Below are 19,865 nucleotides of genomic sequence, written 5' to 3'. Positions count from 1 at the left end.
CTCCTCAGTCCTCTAAATGTCTCTCCTTCATCACATTCCTTTACAGAAGAGTCCTTGGAAAATGTTTTTATGGTATAATCACATTTGCATTTGGCATTCCACCCGCCAGTTTTGGTCCCACTTATAAAAGGGAAAAGCGATTCTGCAGGTAATGCAAAATATAAATCCAGTCACACCCTCAGCACAGAGCCACCTCCTGTTCACAAGGCCGAAGGAACACATTCTGTGAAATGTTATTTGTGCAAGAGGTCCGCTGGAATCACATGGCTGGGAATGTAACTAGGTCAGAACCCAGGGCAGGTCATGTGACTGCTGAGAGGGCACAGGTGCCAAGTTGCAGTGGCCTCAGTTGACCACTGCCGGTTTCAGTAACACAGAACCGGAAGGGATGACCACCCATCCTGGCAGTAGAGAATCTGAGCCCACACCAGGAGAAAGATCTAAAACTCCACCAGGCAGGAGGGAGAGGCCATCTGCTGAACTAAGCCTCACCTTGGACCCTTCAGTCCTCTCAACACTCTCTGAATTTTGGCCTTTAGGCCTCTTCTCACTTTCAGATTTCCCTGATGTTACCAATGAGACCAAAGGTAGGCCGAGACCAGCAGCTGAGTAAGCTTGAGACAGCAGCGAGCCTTTAGCCAGGTTCAGAGGGGCCCCTGCCAGTGTCAACATGGGATTTGGTAACCCTGCCAGTGCTGAGGCGACCCCGCTACAAGCTAGGGAGCTGAGGTCTAAAGGTCCTGGCGTCAGTGGAATTGGCAGTGTCTGGCCTCCAAAGATAGCCGCCGGGTTGGGAATGATGAGTTGGGTACCACTTGCGTAGCTGCTGTCCCCCACAGTTGGCATTTTGGGTGGCTGGTGGATTTTCAGTAACTGGCGCTGTTGGTGTGAGATGAAGTGACCGTGAGCCTTGATGTGCTTCCGGAGAGAGCTGGGATCTGTGTAGCGTTTCTGGCATCCAGGCATCTTGCAGTAGTAGGGCTTATCCACGTAGTGTGTGCGCGTATGCTTGAAGCGATCACTGGAGTTGGAGTAGCGCTTGTTGCAGCCCTCATAGGGACACACGTAGGGTTTTTCTCCTGCAGATGAGAATAAATTGGACCCATGTATGAATATTGCAAATGTGAGAAAAATAAATTACCAACCTACTTTAAAATCATCCTTTCTCTACTAATTAAATCCCCTGCCAATCACTGTGGCTCCATCCTCAGATCTCTTATTCACTACAAGATTCAGAACTTTGCTGAAAACTTCAGCCAAACAGTATAATACCCATGCAGAAGATGTGCCAAAAGAACTATAATGTAATACACATGGTTATCTGATCCAACAACCCCTGTATAGCTACATAGCAAATTGAGAGTGACAATTTTTTTCAGAGCCTGATATTCTGCAGACTCTGTGTTACTGCCCTGCCTACTTTCTGCTACCTGGAGTACTTACTAGACATGTGCTATTCGCTTTGGTCCGAATACAAATTCGGACAAATTTTTAGTTATTCCCAGATTCGGAAGTATCTGAACCTCCAAATTAATTAGTAATAAATAGTAAGGAATTTAGTTGAAATTCTTTAAAATTAATTTTGTTTATTCATTTTCTAACAAATTACAAATTTTCAGAACGATTAGAATTGGTTGAAAAATGATCGATTCAAATTCTGTGTGAAGAATAGCTGTCCCTAATAACCAGTGACTTACCCACTGACATCTGAAACATAAACAAAACAATTCCAGCAACAAAAAATTGGGGAAAAAAATGGATTCTGGAGGAAACCCTTTCCTGGCCTGCCAGGCTGTGTGCTCAGATAAGGGTCTGGTATGGATTTTGTGGGGGACCCCACGCCATTTTTTTTTTTTGGTGTAGGGTTCCCCTTAAAATCCATACCAGGCCCTTTGGTTGGGGGGGACACCACACTATTTTTTTCTTTATTTTTTTTTTACCTAGCAAGGCCAGCAATTGCAACCGCAAGTCAATTTAAATGTGATCTGAACCCCACTTTAAATGATAAAAAAAAAAAAAGAAATTCCTTTTGATATAGTGCCTACAGCCGGACCGGCTATTTAGAGTAAAAAAAAAAAAACGGCGTGGGGTCCTACCACTGACATCATTGGGGGATTCCGCCCCTTAGCTATTTAAGAAATGTCTGGCAGAAGAGCAGGCAGTCCGCGGGGAACGTTCAATGAGGGTTTCAGGTGCAGCGGATGGCATGAGATGGATCTACATTGGGGGACATTGTTTTTTTTATTTTTTAATAAAGGAATTGAATCAAAAACTTATGTACAGACTTTATTTACTAGTTACATATTTTTGGTGAATGTATAGCGGTATTATGTACCCCATACTCATTCACATGGGTGAGTGGGATCTGGGGGTTTCGATAAACCCCCCCGCCCGCAGACCCCCAAAACCACAGCCCAGGGTTGTGGGAAAGAGGCATCAACATGGGGACAAGGTGCTTTGGGGTGGGGAGGGCAGAGCCCCTCTGCCCCAAAGCTCCCCCCCCCCCCCATGTTGAGGGCATGTGGCCTGGTAAGGCTCAGGAGGAGGTGGGGTGCTCGCTCGTCCCCCCCCCCCCTTTCCTGGCCTGCCAGGCTGCATGCTCATTAAAGGGCCTGGTATGGATTTTCCCCCACGCCGTTTTTTTTTTTTTTTAATTATGGCGTGGGATTCCCCTTAGAATCCATACCAGACTCAAAGGGCCTGGTATGGATTCTGGGAAAGGGTCCATGCTGTTTTTTTTTTTTTTCCGATATGTTCTATTGCCAGCATTATTTTGTTTACATTTCAGCTGTCAGTGGGGAAGCCTGCTGACAGCTGATGAGTCAACGGCTGTTAAGGATGTGATTCTAGCCCCCTGCTTAACAACCAGCTATTCTTAACAGAAAATTAAAATTGGTTAATCATTCTTTGACCAATCCAAATTTGAATTGTACCGAAAATTTGGAATTCGTTAGGAAATGAATAAACAAAATGAAATTTATCAAAAACTAAACGAATTCCGAAATTACACTAACCAAATTCCAAAATGAAACAAAATTAGTAACATAACAAATAAATCCGAAATGAACCTAAACAAATGTTTCTGTTCTGCACGTCTAGTACTTACTAGTTAACAATACATATTTTGAGCATGCTTCCCTCACTTGCAAACCCAACTATCTTATTTATTTAAGGATTGTAGGCTAGCGCTGAGGATTATAATTTTTTCTGATACCACTGTATAGTGGGCTGCTGCTGGTATAAAAGGTGGTGTACCTTTGTAAAATATATAGTGCAAAAGTATACCTGCGCTGCTAACTAAACAAATACATAAATAAATCCCAATAAATATGGTGTATAAATAATCTGTGTAAGGTGCTAGTGCTCAACTATAAACACACATTCCTATATCATAACCACAATCAATATATAAAAAACCATAAAAATACAATAAGTACAAATTTTATCACGTGTAAATAAATATCAAAAAAGTCTTTCAATAAAAGACGTGCTTAGATAGTGACAATCTTTGTGCAAAACATAAGTCCAAAGTGCTGCGTGCTCATAAAAGAAGTGCCGGTGCTTTCTCTACACGAGTAGGTGCTCCCCTCCAGGACCCCTACTCACCAGAAGCCAAATAATACACCGCTTTCAGAATATCCTTAGATAGAACGAGCCTTATTGGACCATCAACTCAATCAGCTTTCCTGTAGGTCATATCATCCAGGTATTGCTCAAAAAAATGGAAAGAGATACTGGCATCGTGAAGCATGTAATCACTTTATTCGATGCACACAATACAAGATACACTTACAATGTGGCAAAGGTTAAAACGCCTAAAAAATCATCCCACGGGTTGCCAATCCAAACGGCTATACTCACTCCCCGTGTCACCGTATGTCGGAAGGTGGATGTAGTTTGGCGACGTACGTACTCGGACGAACAGCTTGACGCGTTTCGCTCCGCACACAGAGCGTTTTGATAACGCTCTGTGTGCGGAGCGAAACGCGTCAAGCTGTTCGTCCGAGTACGTACGTCGCCAAACTACATCCACCTTCCGACATACGGTGACACGGGGAGTGAGTATAGCCGTTTGGATTGGCAACCCGTGGGATGATTTTTTAGGCGTTTTAACCTTTGCCACATTGTAAGTGTATCTTGTATTGTGTGCATCGAATAAAGTGATTACATGCTTCACGATGCCAGTATCTCTTTCCATTTTTTTGAGCAATACCTGGATGATATGACCTACAGGAAAGCTGATTGAGTTGATGGTCCAATAAGGCTCGTTCTATCTAAGGATATTCTGAAAGCGGTGTATTATTTGGCTTCTGGTGAGTAGGGGTCCTGGAGGGGAGCACCTACTCGTGTAGAGAAAGCACCGGCACTTCTTTTATGAGCACGCAGCACTTTGGACTTATGTTTTGCACAAAGATTGTCACTATCTAAGCACGTCTTTTATTGAAAGACTTTTTTGATATTTATTTACACGTGATAAAATTTGTACTTATTGTATTTTTATGGTTTTTTATATATTGATTGTGGTTATGATATAGGAATGTGTGTTTATAGTTGAGCACTAGCACCTTACACAGATTATTTATACACCATATTTATTGGGATTTATTTATGTATTTGTTTAGTTAGCAGCGCAGGTATACTTTTGCACTATATCTTATTTATTTGCCTCGTTTTCCTTTTTACAGAAGTTGTGAAAGCAAAGTATGAAAACTCTTTCAGGAGATTGCAAAGAGTTAAAAATGATAGCCAGAGATGTGTTTTTCTCATCAGTGCCCCCATGTGACAAAGGTAACTTGTTAGGGCTGGAGACTGAGGCTGGACAGACTCGATCAGTCACTGGTCATGGGTGGGTGAAGGCGTGGGCGAGCAGGAAGAAGTCCCTTCCAGTGGTTTGTGCCCAGTTTGTGGATGGTGGCAGTGAGCCCTATTGGAACTTGGACTGCTGCCTTTTAATACGATGGTGGACTTAGAAAGGTACGTTGAGAAAAGAGCGTCCGGTGTCAATTAATATGCAAGTTGAAAGGTGAGTTAGAAGGCATTTATTGAAAAATAGAAACAAGTACATCTATCAAACGCGTTTCGGGGGAACAAGGACTCCCCCTTCTTCAGGTCTTTTTCTGCATACTAAAAGATGGGGAATGTTCCCAATCAGTTGTGTTAATAGCAAAGAATCCGAATGATCACATTCAGAGTGGCTTTGGTTGCAGAGGCAGCAGCCACCGCCACCATCCTCAAACTGGGCACATACCACTGGAAGGGATTTCTTCCTGCTTGCCCAAGCTATCACCCACCCATGACCAGGGACTGATTGAGTCAGTCCAGCATGGTCTCTAGCCCTAACAATTTACCTCCCAACCCTTGGTCAGGGGAACACGGACCCACAGAAGGACAGGTCCTCGCAGTCCAAATAGGGACTATCATCAAAATACAGAAATCTGGAGGGCGAGGCTCTACCAATCTACTGAATAACCTACACATTCAGATGAGTTCCAAAATAGGAGAAAATCATGGAAATGTTTAACCAAGTCGAAAGACTCTCCAGTACCGAGATACAAAGCAATGCTGCTTCTGTAACCAAAGCCACTCTGACAGTGATCATTTGGATTATTTGCTATTAATGCACCCGATTGGGAACATTCCCCATCTTTTAGCATGCAGCAACAGCCCTGGAAAGGAGGGAGTCCTTGTTCCCCCAAAACACATTGGCTCAATTTACTTGTTTCTATTCTCAATAAATGCCTTCAAACTCACTCACTATTAATAGACATCGGGTGCTCCTTTCTCCACCAACCCATGTGAGAAAGATCAGGCCTGGGAACAAGGCACTTGAGACCTACTTTGGGGAAGGTGGGAAGAGGCAAGCCTACTTTTTCCATACCCAGGGGCACAGGTTTTCCAGAAAACTTCAGGTATGTTAGCCAAGGCACGAGATGGCAATTATAAAAGTCAAGACAAACACTTTACCATTTGTCTGTACGGTGGTACTGTGGCCACGATAGTATAGTTGTTAGGTTAATTTTTATACATTCACCAATACTGTACCAAGCATGAAACCCACTCATGGGTCAGACCGATTGGTGTAGGACAGCCATTTCCTACCAGGGTTCCTCCAGAGGTTTCCTGAGCTATAGTTGACTAACCTTCCATTTCATGGTGCCTGCATAGTTCCTGGGTCAATGCCACTTGATAGGGCTAGCTGCATGAACTCAATGATCGTTTCAGCTGTCTGTAAGAGTGACATTCTGACCACCACTGGAAGAAAGAACTTAAATCTAGTTTAATCCAGGAGATGTGGAGCAGACGGACTCTAGAGACCAATTTAATTAATTCACTACTGTAGGGGACATTATTCCCACTGACCACTAAGCAAAGGTTCCCAGAGACCTAAATGTTATTTTAAGGGTTACTCTGGGGTAAAAAGTTTAAGAAAGGCAGGTGTAGAAAGTTCCCACAGAGTTTTAACTGGCCCGGGCACACCTGGGGCTCCACCGCGGCCTTTCCTGGTTCCTTATTACAGAGAGCGTAACTGCATTCTTAGGCCCGCAAGCATCCCACCCTCTCAAATGAGCACACGGCGGTGCATCTTTATCCTGACTTCTCAGCGGAATTGCAAAGGGGTCTCAAGACCTTCACAGATGCCAGAAGACAACTTTGTGAACTGGATATTAAATACTCCATGCTCTACCCAAGTCCCCTGCGGGTCCAACATGGTGGATCGGTGAAGTTTTTCGATTCCACTGATGAGAATGTCACCTGGCTCCTTACCCTACAGTAATCCTTGTGCCCAATTTCCAAATTGTGCCCAAGGCAGTTGTTGCTGTTCCATGGTCCCTCATTATTAAGTTCCAAGGTTGCTGAAGATACAACCCTGTTACAAGGTACAGAGCAGTGCTGATCTCCAAAAATGGTGATACGCAGGCGGACTTCTCTATGGCATGTAGATTGGCTCCCTATGGCATGTAGATTGGCCTTCTATATACTGAGCACGGGTAAGGTTGTCCATCCTGCTCCAGCGTGTTCTTCCTTCAATCTGACATTTACAGTTCGAGTTTGCTACCCCCTTTTGTTCGAAACTTTGTGGGGTCATGCCCCCCTTCGCCTGCTGTCCTAGCTCAGACATAACCTGGATCCCAGAATTCTGTAACTCAGTAGACGATTTTGTTTCCTTTTTTTTTTTATGGTTAGGGTTTTAAACTGCCTTGGGTTTGTTGGGGAATGCTAAGCAGTAGGGAGTTCTTTTTTCAGTTCTTATTAACCATACACCCACTCAGGATCTACAATCTGCTTCTCCTGATCTGCTGCCTCCCTTCCAGTTACTTGTAAGTCCTCAGGTGGGCGCGTGTTGGTCTCCTGTCCTCTACTTCCACATTACTGGAGTTCATCCTGTGTGGCTCCCTCCTGGAGCTTCCTGGTCTGTTACAACAACCATGGACATAAAGTTACTTTCCTGGAATATACATGGCCTGAACGACAAAGTGAAGAGGTCCCTGCTTTTTAAATACCTGCAGTCCTGTAAACCACAAGTCTTATTCTTGCAAGAGACTCATTTAACAGGTAGCAAAATTCTGTCTCTTAGAAGAGCGTGGGTCAAGCAGGGGTTCCATGCCACTTACTCCACTTATGCGAGAGGAGTTGCTATCCTCCTATATAAGTGACCAAGTGTTGCTTGGTGGAGCAAGTCATACTGATCCGGAGGGTAGATACCTCACATTGACTCTGCAATTGTATGCACAAAGATGGGCATTGGTTAATGTTCACATGTACATACATGTCCCCCACAACTTTGATTCCACCATCCTATACATGATATATACCAAAAATTAGCACCTCTCAATGTACAGCATCTAATCCTGGGCGGGGACTTCAATACTTTTCTGGATAATACGCTAGACCAGGGATTCCCAAACTGTGGCCCTCCAGTTGTTCAGGAACTACAATTCCCATCATGCCTAGTCATGTATGTGAATGTCAGAGTTTTACAATGCCTCATGGGATGTGTAGTTCTGCAACAGCTGGAGGGCCGTAGTTTGGGAATCCCTGCGCTAGACACATCAAACCCACTCAGAGCTGACCCTCCGGATCTGGCTGTTTGAGCAGATGTTGACAATTTGCAAGAAATTTGGCAGGGGAAACATCCGGAGGTCAAAATTTATTCTCATGTTTCGAGTACCCATAAATCAGGTTCTCATATCAATTTAATGTTTGGATGCCAACTACTATCGGAAATTTATCAGGATTTTTTCCTCTTTGGCCAAACCTATCTCAGATCTGACCAAGAAGGGCAGCGATTCACACAATTGCACGCCTGCTGTTATCCAAGGTTTCAAGGCCCTCAAGTCTGCTTTCGATTCAGCTCCCATTCTTTCTCATCCCAATCCTGCTTTGCCCTTTGTCCTAGAGGTGGATGCGTCTGAGACAGGAGTAGGCGCCCTCCTGTCTCAGTGTCAGAGACCTTATGGACCCTTACTTCCTTGTGGGTTCTACTCCAAGAAACTGTCTCCAGCTAAATGAAATTACGAGACTGGAGACAGAGAGCTCTTAGCTATTACACAGGCTCTCACAGAGTGGAGACACTTGTGCTCGAAGGTTCTATGGTTCCAGTTCTCATTCTTACCGATCATAAGAATCTGATGTATCTCTCGGAGGCCAAGAGGCTCACACCCCGTCAGGCCAGAAAGGCCTTATTCTTGTCTCGTTTTAACTATGTGATCTCCTATTTGCCCGGCTCCAAGTATGTTAAGGCTGATGCCTTGTCTCGCCAGTACTCTGAGTTGTCCAGGGAGGACTCTGTGCCGACACCGGTCATACCTTCAGATCATATCCTGGCTGCCATCCACACAAACTTAACCTCTCACTTTGGGAAACAGGTCTTGGCTGCCCAACCTGATGCTCCCACAGAGAGACCTGCTGGCAAATGTTTTGTACCTGAGGGGTTGCGCATCAGACTGTTTTGCACATACCACAATTCCAAGACTGCCGGTCATCCTGGTAAGAACTAGATGTCCTGGGCTATTTCCTGTCAGTTCTGGTGGCCATCTCTCCACACTGATGTTGCTGCGTATGTGGCTGCTTGTTTGGTCTGTGTCCAGAACAAATTTCCTCTTCACCTTCCCTTTCCCAATGGGGAGCGTCCCTGGTCTCACCTGGCCATGGATTTTATTAGGGAACTTTCCGCGCCTCGAGGTTACACAGTTATCCTTGTGGTTGTCGACCGGTTCTCCAAAATGTGCCACTGTGTTCTGTTTGAACGGCTGCCTACAAATCAGGACCTTGCCTAGGTGTTTGCCAGGGAGGTCTTCTGTTTACACGGGTTGCCTAAGGGGATTGTCTCAGACTGTGGGAGCCAGTTTGTCTCCTGGTTCTGGCGTGCCTTGCTCCCGTTTGTCTCCTGGTTCTGGCGTGCCAGTTGGGTATTCGACTCTCCTTCTCCTCGGCCTACGATCCGCAGTCCAATGGTGCCATTGAGCGTTCAAACCAAGCTGTGGACCTATTTCTCCGCTGCTATATTTCTGACCATCAGGACAATTAGATTGATCTGCTACCCCGGGCGGAGTTTTCCAGGAACTCTATCAACTCATTCTCCAAAATGTCTCCATTTATGGCCAGTTATGGGTTCCAACCCGCTGTGTTGCCACAGGATGTCCTGGCTGTGGAGGATCATCTTCCTGCCCTCCGTTCCTCTTGGGTGCAGATTCAAGAGTCTTTACGGTCTCTGCACAGTGTCAGAAGCTCCAGGCAGACCGGAGACGTTTATCTGCTCCTTCATACCAGGTCAGGGGGAGGGTGTGGTTGGCAACCCGTAATCTCAACCTCAGGGTGCCCACTCCAAAACTGGCACCCTGTTTTATAGGGCCTTTTGGCATCCTCCGTAAGGTGAACCCGGTTGCCTATGCCCTTGGTCTTCCCCCTGGCATGCGTATCTCCAATGTCTTTCACGTGTCACTTTTGAAGCCACTGGTTTGCAATCACTGTACTTTTTCACTTTCTTGCCCTCGTCCCATTCCTGTGGGCAATCATGAGGAGTATGAGGTTAGCAGCATCTTGGGAGCAGCATCTTGGGTTCTCATTCGTTCCTAAGTCAGGTTTAATACTTTATGCACTTGAAGGGTTATGGTCCCGAGGAGTGCTCCTGGGTTCCCTCTGCTGATGTTCATGCTCCCGCCCTTCTCTGCGCTTTCCATGCTCGCTTTCCTTCAGGAACTGCTTTTTGCTCCGCGGAAGAGGGGCCGTTGAGGGGAGGGTACTGTCATAGTCTTACCTTGCCCTCCTGTTGGCAGCCATCTTGGACATGTGCAGACTGCTGCCTCTTATAAACTCTGATTGCATCATCACTTGCCTGCTGCCTGGGTGTCGCACAGTGATGATGCTGCACACCTGACTACATCTCACCTGATGGGATGCAGTCCCTGCCCTTGCGCTCCAAGGTGCATTTCTACTAGCAGTCTTCTATTCTCCATGTTCCTCCATGTATGACCTGGCTTGGCTGACAACTCTCCTGGCTCTCGACCCCGCATCGGCTGACAACCCGGCATCGGTAGACTACCCGATTCTGGATTTGACCCCCGGCTTGGAGGACCACCCGCTTCTGGACTCGACCCACGGCTTGGATGGCTACCCACTTCTGGACTTGACCCTGGCTTGTTCCTGCTCTCACTTCTTCACTCTTGCTGTGGGTTTATTGTTGTTTGCTCCAATAAACTGCTTTGTTTTACCTGCATCCTTGTGTGGTCTGGTTTCCTGGCACCCTGACAAATACATTTCCTGTATTAAGGCCCTGCACTCCGATTTTGCCTCATAGACCACTCAACTGAAACCGTGTGAGTTGGAGGCCTCAGTGGCTTTTGTATAGGATCCGACTCATTCTCAGGCCTGTCGCAGATTAGGAGGGAGCCCAGGCTCCATTACACCTGTCAAGTAATGTGTCAAGTACCTCCCTATCACTCTTGGACATTGAGGCTGCTATCCAATCCTTCCCCAATCATAAATCCCCAGGGCCAGATGGTCTGCTGGGAGAGTGATACAAAGCCCATATGGCCCTATTGGGCCCTAGGTTACAAAAACGTTTTTCTCATTGTTTGGAGGTTGGACATTTACCAGATTGTATCAGGCACAGATTGTGCTATTGCCCAAGTCTGGCAAAGATTTGATGCAATGTTCTTCCTATAGACCTATCTGAACTTCTGAATTACAACCCAAAGATCCTCACTAAAGTCCTAGCCAACAGGATAATGCACGTGTTACCGTTAATTATCAACATTGACCAAACTGGCTTTATGCCTGGCAAATCCACTGATGTTAAACATCCGCAGGGTTTTCACACATCTCCAGCTTCAGCATAAAGCGACTGCCTTGAGAGCCTTGGTAGCCTTTAATATCGAAAAGTCTTTTGGCACAGTCCGATGGGGTTACTTGATGCAGGTGTTAGAGCTCTTTGGTTTCAGCCCGGTCTTTCGGACGTTGATTAAGATATTATACAAAGTCCCTGTAGCTAGCATTAAGCTGCATGGCAAGTTGTCATCTCCCTTTCCGATTCAGAAGGGGACGAGGAAGGGGTGCCCTCTTTCCCCTGCCTTGTTCGCGCTGGCCATGGAACCATTGGCTGAGGAATTGAAGGCATCCCATAAGGTAGCTGGGATTCATGTGGGCTCCATTGTAGACAAGGTAGCGCTCTATGCAGATGATTAAATTTTAAAAAATAGTCATACTCAATAATTTCCAATATAAGGACATGTGTCTTCGTATCCTCAATAACAGGGAGTGGTATAGGCCTATCTCAAAAGGGGCCATTGATAGGTCCAACTTGGAATTCTACACCATGGTGGACCATGCCTATCTTTACAATATCATAGATAAGCCTACATGGGATTTTTTACGGACAAAATTTCCGGCGGTCCCCACCTTTTACAGCCTACCGAAGGTCCACAAACATTCTTCCAAACCCCCAGGGCGCCCGATAGTGTCCGGATGTGGGAGCATATCAGAGAATCTAAGTAAATTCATAGATTCAAAACTACGTCCTTTTGTACAGAGTCTACCCTCATATGTTAGGGACACGATTCACCTACTCCAGGTTTTGGAGTCGATAGTGATTCCATCGGATGCCCTGTTGGTGGCTATCGATGTGGAAGCACTCTACAGTTCGATACCACACCAACAGGGCATCCAGGTAATCCAAAAAATACTGTCCCAATCTGATAGACATCAAAGTGACCTCAATGGGTTTCTCATACAGGGCCTTAGATTTATACTTACCAACAATATCTTTTCATTTGATGGGTCCCACTACCTCCAGGTGCAGGGGGTGGCGATGGGGACTTCGTGTGCCCCATCGTATGCCAACCTGTACCTGGGGGAGTGGGAACGCCAGTTGTTAACTGAGGATTCATCTACAGGCTGGACCAGGCACGTCCTAACCTGGTACCGCTACATTGATGACATTTTAGTTATTTGGAGCGGCTCGATTGAGGAACTCATGGAGGGGGTTACTCATATGAATAACAACAACTTTAATTTGAAGTTTACTATGAACTATGACTTACACTCAATTAACTTCCTTGATATCACCATTATGAAGGACGGCTTAGGAAATATACAAACTACCCTATACCGCAAGCCCACATCCGCGAACACTATCCTGCATGCGTCCAGTTCACACCCGGCACCACTAGTCAGATCTATACCCTTCAGCCAATACCTCCGTATTCGTAGAATTTGCTCAAATGATACACAATTCAATATCGAGGCAAATAACCTGAGGGCACGCCTACGAAAAAGAGGTTATTCGAAAACTTGCCTCAAAAAAGCGTTTAACAGAGCAAACTCATTTACGCGACAAGAACTGCTGTTTAAAAACAAGAATAAAACCAAATCAGGCATTGTGGATGCGAATTTCCCTCGCATCATAATGCAATATTCAGAACAGCACCAACAGGTATTTAAAGCGATCCAAAAATATTGGCATATGTTGAGTTGTGACCCCAATATCAGCCCACATATTACACAGAGACCGGCTATTACGTATCGTAGAACCAAAGCTTTAAAAGACTATCTTACACGGAGTGAATTTGTTGGCAAATATCGTAAAGACCCATGTAAAAGATTCGGAACGTTTACATGTGGGGGGTGTAATTATTGCCAGTATATTAATAGAGACTCCAACATTTGTCTCCCCAATGGAAGGACATTCAAGGCACACCACTTCGTTAATTGCAAAACGGCAGGGGTGGTGTATTTGCTTTCCTGTCCATGTGGGTCCTACTATGTAGGGAAGACCCAACTGCCCTTCCATAAACGCATCTACCGACACGTATTGAGTATGCAAAAACGAGATCCTGATCTACCACTTGGTAGACACGTACGTGATATGCACATAGGTATCCCCCCTGTTCCAAAGTTTCTCGCTCTAGATAGGGTCCACCCCAGTCCCCGTGGTGGGGACTGGAACAAGACCCTTCTACAGCGGGAAACACGTTGGATCCTGGACTTAAATGCCACCACAGCCCCGGGCCTGAACGACGTGATCAGTTTCAGACCATTTTTGGAGGGTTTCTCCTCAGGCGGCTGGGAACAATGATCACGACTATGTCCCCCTCTAAAGGCTGTGTTCTCACTTCCAGTTAAGATGACTAACCACAAACCCCCTATTACTCAGTTCCATTTCCTTCACCACCCAACTTTTATCATCAAATCTCAAATGGACCGCCCAGGTAGATGGTTCTGGGTGTGGCTAAACGAATAGTATCATATAATTCTATGGGGTTAAAGATTAGGTCTATGATATAGTACTCATGTCCAGGACTCTATATTAAGATAGTTTTATACCATTCAAATACTTAGATCGTACATTTCATCTTGGGTGATATAGACCCACTTGAACTTTTTTGTCATATATTTTACATGCATTATAAACATACTTACATAATATGCCATATTTTTTGTGGACGACCATACATGTTCTGCTTTGACCTTAAGCAGGGTTTTGTACAATTTTATCTACGATGGTCTAATGGACCCTTCTGGCTAGTATATGGTGTGGAAATACGGCCTTATTCATCATCACACAGGCTATGTTTATACGATGTATATTGGTTGTAACATGCAATTGAGAGACCAATACTGTGCCACCGCGATGGACAAGTATATATACATATATATCTTGTCCTTTTTTCCCTCCCCTTTTTTCTTCATTTTTGCTTAGTAGGGGTTAATGGAGTCAAATTTGCTTTTTCCTTTATACAATTCTTCATATTAACTTTTTGTCATATTAGCTCCATATACTTTATTCCTTTCGGGGTTCTTTCTCCCTGCTCACCTATTTTCTTCTTTTTTCTTTCTTATTCTCCTTTTCTTTTTCCTTTTTCCCTTCTCTCCTTTTCATCTCCCCCTGTGGCTTTTCCTATATCCTTCCCTTCTCTTTCTATACTTCCGTTTCTTTGGTCGCTCTTCTTTGCTCACCAGCGTCTCGCTGGCTTTACTTTGGCTGCCCTCGATGGCTGCAGGCTCCCCCGGCGCGGGTAGGGGGCGCTAGCTGTGCTGGCTCCCCACTTACTCCAGCTCTCTTCCTGAGTAGCTGGTTTCCCGCGCTGGTGCCCGTGGAGCGCGGACCCGGCCTCTCCTTCCGGGATGGGCGGGGCCCGCGCTCCCCGGGCGGATGACCGGATTGGCTCTCGGGACTGCTCTCATTGACGTCACACGTCCTTGCTGCGCAGGCGCCGGCGTCATACGATGCCTTTTAAAACAGTCTGGGCTTATGGCTATCCGCAGAGGATGCCAAGCCCACGAACACTCAGGGACAGTAAGCTATATAAACTTCTTTGCTGCATGTCATTTTGCCTGTAACTTTGCCCTTCACTTATACGTTCCTACTATATTTCTGCATGTTGATTATTTGCACGATCTGGTATAAGCTCTCTACCACTACTTACCATGCATTCTCTCATTCACCATATAATCTCTCCCCTGCAATTGCCCAACACACCTTCCTCCCCATATTCTTATCTATCTTATGGGCTATCTTCTCACCACTATATAGGTATATGGCACGCCTTATTTGTATGTGGTTATATATGCACACTGCCGAAAAACCAATTCTAAGACTGTCCACGGCGGTCTGGTCACGTTTTTATGGCACACATCAATGTGGACAGTTTCAGTTTTTCTTCTTTTTTTTTTTTTTTTTTTTTCTTCTCTTATTACCTGTAAGTCATGTTAATATGGCATATAGCACATTATTACGCTGTATACTGTGGATTCACATAGGCATGTATGCGTCCATGCCCCCTGCTGTGTGCATGATATATATACCTATACAAAACTAAATTTAATGCACTTTCTCTGCATCTTTTTCACTTGTTTGCATTACTGTGTGTCTTTCATGGATTCCTCGGCTCTTTGCACGGATCTGGGATTTGATCACATCACAAACCCCTCCCCCCCTCTCTTTCTATTTGCACTTTTTTGCAATTTAATGGGGTTGTAACAGCCTCCATAAACCCCCCCCTTAATGTTTTTCAGACAACTATCACAATTATGTCTACGCCAACATAAGACCTGTACCATAGCCACTTCATTTGACCCTCTGCGGTCACATTTACTTCACATACTAAAGGTAAATGTTTTCATGGTCTTAAAGGGATCAGTGACCAATCTACAGGGAATTATTACCCCTGGTCATTTGAACCCTTGTGTTTTATATTTTTATATTTTTTGCATTAGGTATCACAAATGATTATACTCTCTTTTATGTGAGCGGTCCATGCTGAGCCATTACTGACTGGTCATCGTGGTGCCCTGCTGGTCCCTCCGGGCAGCTACTGCTACTATACTTTCCATACTCTCACGGAGTTCTCTTGCCCTGAACGGGCTCTGGGAAACTTGGGCATCCCTCCACACGGTAGCAATACCGTTTTTATTCGACAGACCGATACAATCCACTGGTTGGACACAAAGGGTAGGTTGATTGATATAGAGCGTATGTTAGAAGACAGAGTACACAACTGTCGGCTTGTAAATATACAATTGTACAAATGTCTGTTCTAAAGCATATCGAAACAATTGTTTTCCTAGATATACTAGGCGAAATACAGCCACATAGATATTTGCTTTACAATATATTAAATCGCTTTACTTTTTTAGATACACTAGGCGCTCTACCTGGAACTCTGGGTGACCCCTGAGGAAGGGCTGATTCCATGCCCGAAACGCGTAGGGTCGGTTCCGGTTCCACGATTGCCCTATGTACCTAGCGTCCCCATCCTGGTTCGGTATTCGGTCTGTCAAATGCATGCAATTTTAATGCCCTGTATGTGCAATTGTGTCTTTTTCTATATATTGTTTTTTATGATTTGTTCTATTTTGTATCAATAAAGATTATTTTATGCAGTATACAGTGCTCAGCGGCATTTATAGTCCCATACCACAAGGGGAACTCTTTTTGTATATGCAGATGATTAAATTTTGTTTCTACGGGGCCCTGGCCCCTCACTTTTGGAAGCACTATGGATCCTGGGCTGCTTTGCGGCCCCTTCAGGGCTTCATACTAATTGGGGTAAATCCCTTGTGTTACCGATTGATCAAGGGGCTAAAAGGTTGGCTGACCCCAATTCTCCTTTGCAATGGGCAACAACTAATAAATATTTAGGGATCAATATTTCTCCCCACACTAAGGATTTTAGACATCTTAATTTGTCCCCAGCTCTTCAGTGATGTAAACAGAGATTTAAAGTCTGGTCACATCCCCCTTTATCCCTTATCGGGAGAATTAATTGAATTAAAATGAAAATCCTTCCAGTTCTATTACACAGCCTTTGGCACACCCCAGAGTGGCTACCGAAATCCTTTTTTAAACAATTAGATTCACTTATAGGCTCCTTCTTATGACAACCTCAACCAGCTAGATTTAGCAGCAAAGTTGTATGCAGACCTTGGATGCAAGGGGGCTTGGCTTACCCAGAATTTCATACCTACTATTTGGCTGTCATGCTTACCCACGCTTATAACTAGCTATCTCTGATGACACAAATGCCTCAGTAGTATTAGAAGCTGCCCATTTAGGATCCTATGAGATGCTCCGTAATCTCCTCTACAGGGGTCTGAGAGTCTCTCACCCGCCCCTTACAGCAGTTATGAGGGCAGTTATTAAGGCCTGGCATGCTGTCATTGCTAAACCCAATAGAGTGAGGGGTAAAAGGTCCCCATCAACTCTGCATTGGTTCAATCCACGCTACCAGAATTTAATTCCTTACCAGATCCTGGTCTTTGGGCTGCTAAAGGAATCAGATACCTTTCACATATTTGTGATGGGAATGCATTATTTACGTTTGATAGGTTGAAAGATAAATTTACACTGCCTAATGCGCTCTTCTTCCGATTCCTGCAACTCTGATACGCCTGTGCAGCGCAATTTGGGTCCTCCTTGTTTAGATTGAAGCAGGACGATAAAGATGTTCTCCACTAGGATGACGCTCTCAAAAAAACACTTTCTGTGATCTACAAGTCACTACTTCCCTCCGTTCATGTGGGACTAGATGCCCTGCATGGTGTTCGAAGGAGCAGGACTTGGACAATGAAGATTGGGAAATCTCTGGGATTTGCAATGTAAAATCTTGCACAGAATTTATTTTACACCACAACGATTACATCGTATATACCCTAATTCCTCTTGTTGCTGTTGGAGATGCTCTAGTGACCCTGCTGGATTTGCCCATATCTTTTGGGAGTGCCCTCAGATTAGTAGCTACTGGCGGACAGTGACCCAGTTTATATCCACCCTAATTACTATACAGGTCACTGTAAAAAATGGTGTTTGCCTCCTGGGGTTAGTTGACTCTCTGGCTGTTAGTCGGGCAATGCATACTCTCTTGGGTCTCCTTTTATTTTATGCCAGGGAGTGCTCAAGTGAAAATCAGATGCAGCCCCTAATCTGCCCTTCTGGAAGGGTTTAATCAATAAGGTTGTACCCCTATACAAAGCTACCTCTTTGTCTCGGGGTTGTCCAAGGAAATTTGAGAAGGTCTGGCACTTGTGGACAGCTTTGGAGTGTATAACAGATGATCAGGAGTCCACAGACTGAATTCATTCCCCCCTGATACGGTTTAGTTTATGATATGAACAAAAGTATTCCTCTGCAGGGACTCACATTATATTTGTTCAGGTAAGATTCTAAACACGAGTTAATATTCTTCCAATACATTATCCTGATGGTTGAGAGGGAACAGCGATCTCCTTATAATTCATAAACCCTTGAAATTATTTTATAAGAGAATGACAGAGCGAGGTGTATGGAAGGTGTGTTGTTTCTTCCCCCCCCCCCCTTTTTTTTTTTGTTGGGTTCTATAATAGGAGGTGTTGTTAGTATTTTTTTTTTTTTTTTTAATGAATTACCCGGGGAATGCCCAAAGGCTATGTTTTGTACCTATGCATCTAAATTTTTCAATAAAAAGAAACTTTTAAAAAGAAAGGCTGGTGTAGGAGGACATGCCATCATGGAAGTGGCCATTCCACTGACAGAGTATGGAATGCCATTACATGCAGGTACCCAGACACAGCTGTCAGCATAGCACTGGCCAAATACAAATCAAAAACCAATAAATCATTTTTTTGTTTTAAAATTATTGTTCAGCAAAACAAAAAATTGATCCATGTTGTTAAAATTGACTGGCTTTTTCTTTTGGGTCTAATTTTTTCAGTTCAACGAAAATGATCATTTACTAACCAGTCCCATTTAGTTTAGTTAAACTGATAGAAGATGGGATTCTTTTATCTGAATAATGATTACATACATTGTGTAAGGCCAGCATAAGACACAGAAAGAATAGTAGGATTCATACCTGTGTGTGAGCGGTTGTGTATCTTCAGGTTCTCCAGCCGGGAGAAGCTCTTATGGCAGGTGGGGCAGCAGTGAGGCCTCTCATTCGTGTGTGTTCTAATATGGATCAGCATCTTGTACCTGCAAATCCATCATAGGGGGTAACTCATTTCATATGCTTCACATAATAGGATCCACATGTACATAGATCTGAACCAATTGTGTCACAATTTATGAAGTGTGCCAGTCTCCAGGTTCTACCAGTTCACCACCTTGCCTAGTTGATGTCAACAACAATAATTACACGTCCTGCATCTAAAGGTACCACGTGGGAGGGACCCACAAGGGTTCGATTCTTCGTTCCTGGTAAAATGACTGAAGCATATCTTTAAAAGAGTGTGTAATGTACGGTGTATCATCAACATGGCGTAGAAGATTAGGACTGTTTACTATAGGTGCCAGTGTGTATTTAGGATTTGCTTAATTCAAGCATTCTGATTGTTGCATTTGGTAATGGGCCTAATTTTCTGCAAGATGGGAGACCTATCACCCTGAAAGAGCACAAGATCACATTGATTGTTTTTGGCCGACTATAGGCCTTCTTTAGTGAATGTGCACTATAACCCCTCTCTGAGAAATGCCCACGTAGTGAATCTGCCTGTCTTTATGAGTCAATATCATTTGAACCCTTGAGAAAGTCACTTGTCGGGTGACGCCCCTTCCGGTCAAGGCCAAGACTGGAAGTTCGGATCTGTTAGCGTCCTTTGCTTGAGTGACCCCGCGGTCCTATACACTTGATGTAATTTTAACTGTAAGTCTAAACATTTTTTTAAATAAACCTGTTCAGTACTACTACACCATGTGGATTTTCATATCTCTTTCATGTGTTTGCCGTTTGAGCGTCACTTACATTTAATCACCAACAGCTACGTTCCTAATGGAGATTACTGATGCAATAGAAGCTAGTTACATTGAATCTTAAGGTAAACGGCCATTGCGCACAGTGGTAGTGCACATGGATAAAACATTGGATCGCAAAAAAAATACCAATGTCACTTTA

General features: G+C 44.4%; 1 protein-coding gene across 2 annotated transcripts in view; it reads right to left on the bottom strand.

The window, feature by feature from the left end:
* Nucleotides 1–19,865, bottom strand: part of GLIS2 (GLIS family zinc finger 2) — a 104,395-nt gene continuing 84,530 nt past the window's right edge. For both annotated transcript variants that reach the window (XM_082262257.1, XM_082262258.1), the window contains exons 6-7: nt 18,828–18,946; nt 1–1,079 (exon numbers count right to left, since the gene is read on the bottom strand). In XM_082262257.1, coding sequence (XP_082118383.1) covers nt 346–1,079; nt 18,828–18,946 — 853 coding nt within the window. In that variant the 3' untranslated portion in view covers nt 1–345. The remainder of the gene's footprint in view (nt 1,080–18,827; nt 18,947–19,865) is intronic.

Source organism: Pelophylax lessonae, assembly GCF_965119305.1.
Source record: "Pelophylax lessonae genome assembly, chromosome: 6".
Taxonomy (NCBI): Eukaryota; Metazoa; Chordata; class Amphibia; order Anura; family Ranidae; genus Pelophylax; species Pelophylax lessonae.
Note: the sequence above shows the minus strand (reverse complement) of the source record. Positions and strands in the feature narration are given on the sequence as shown.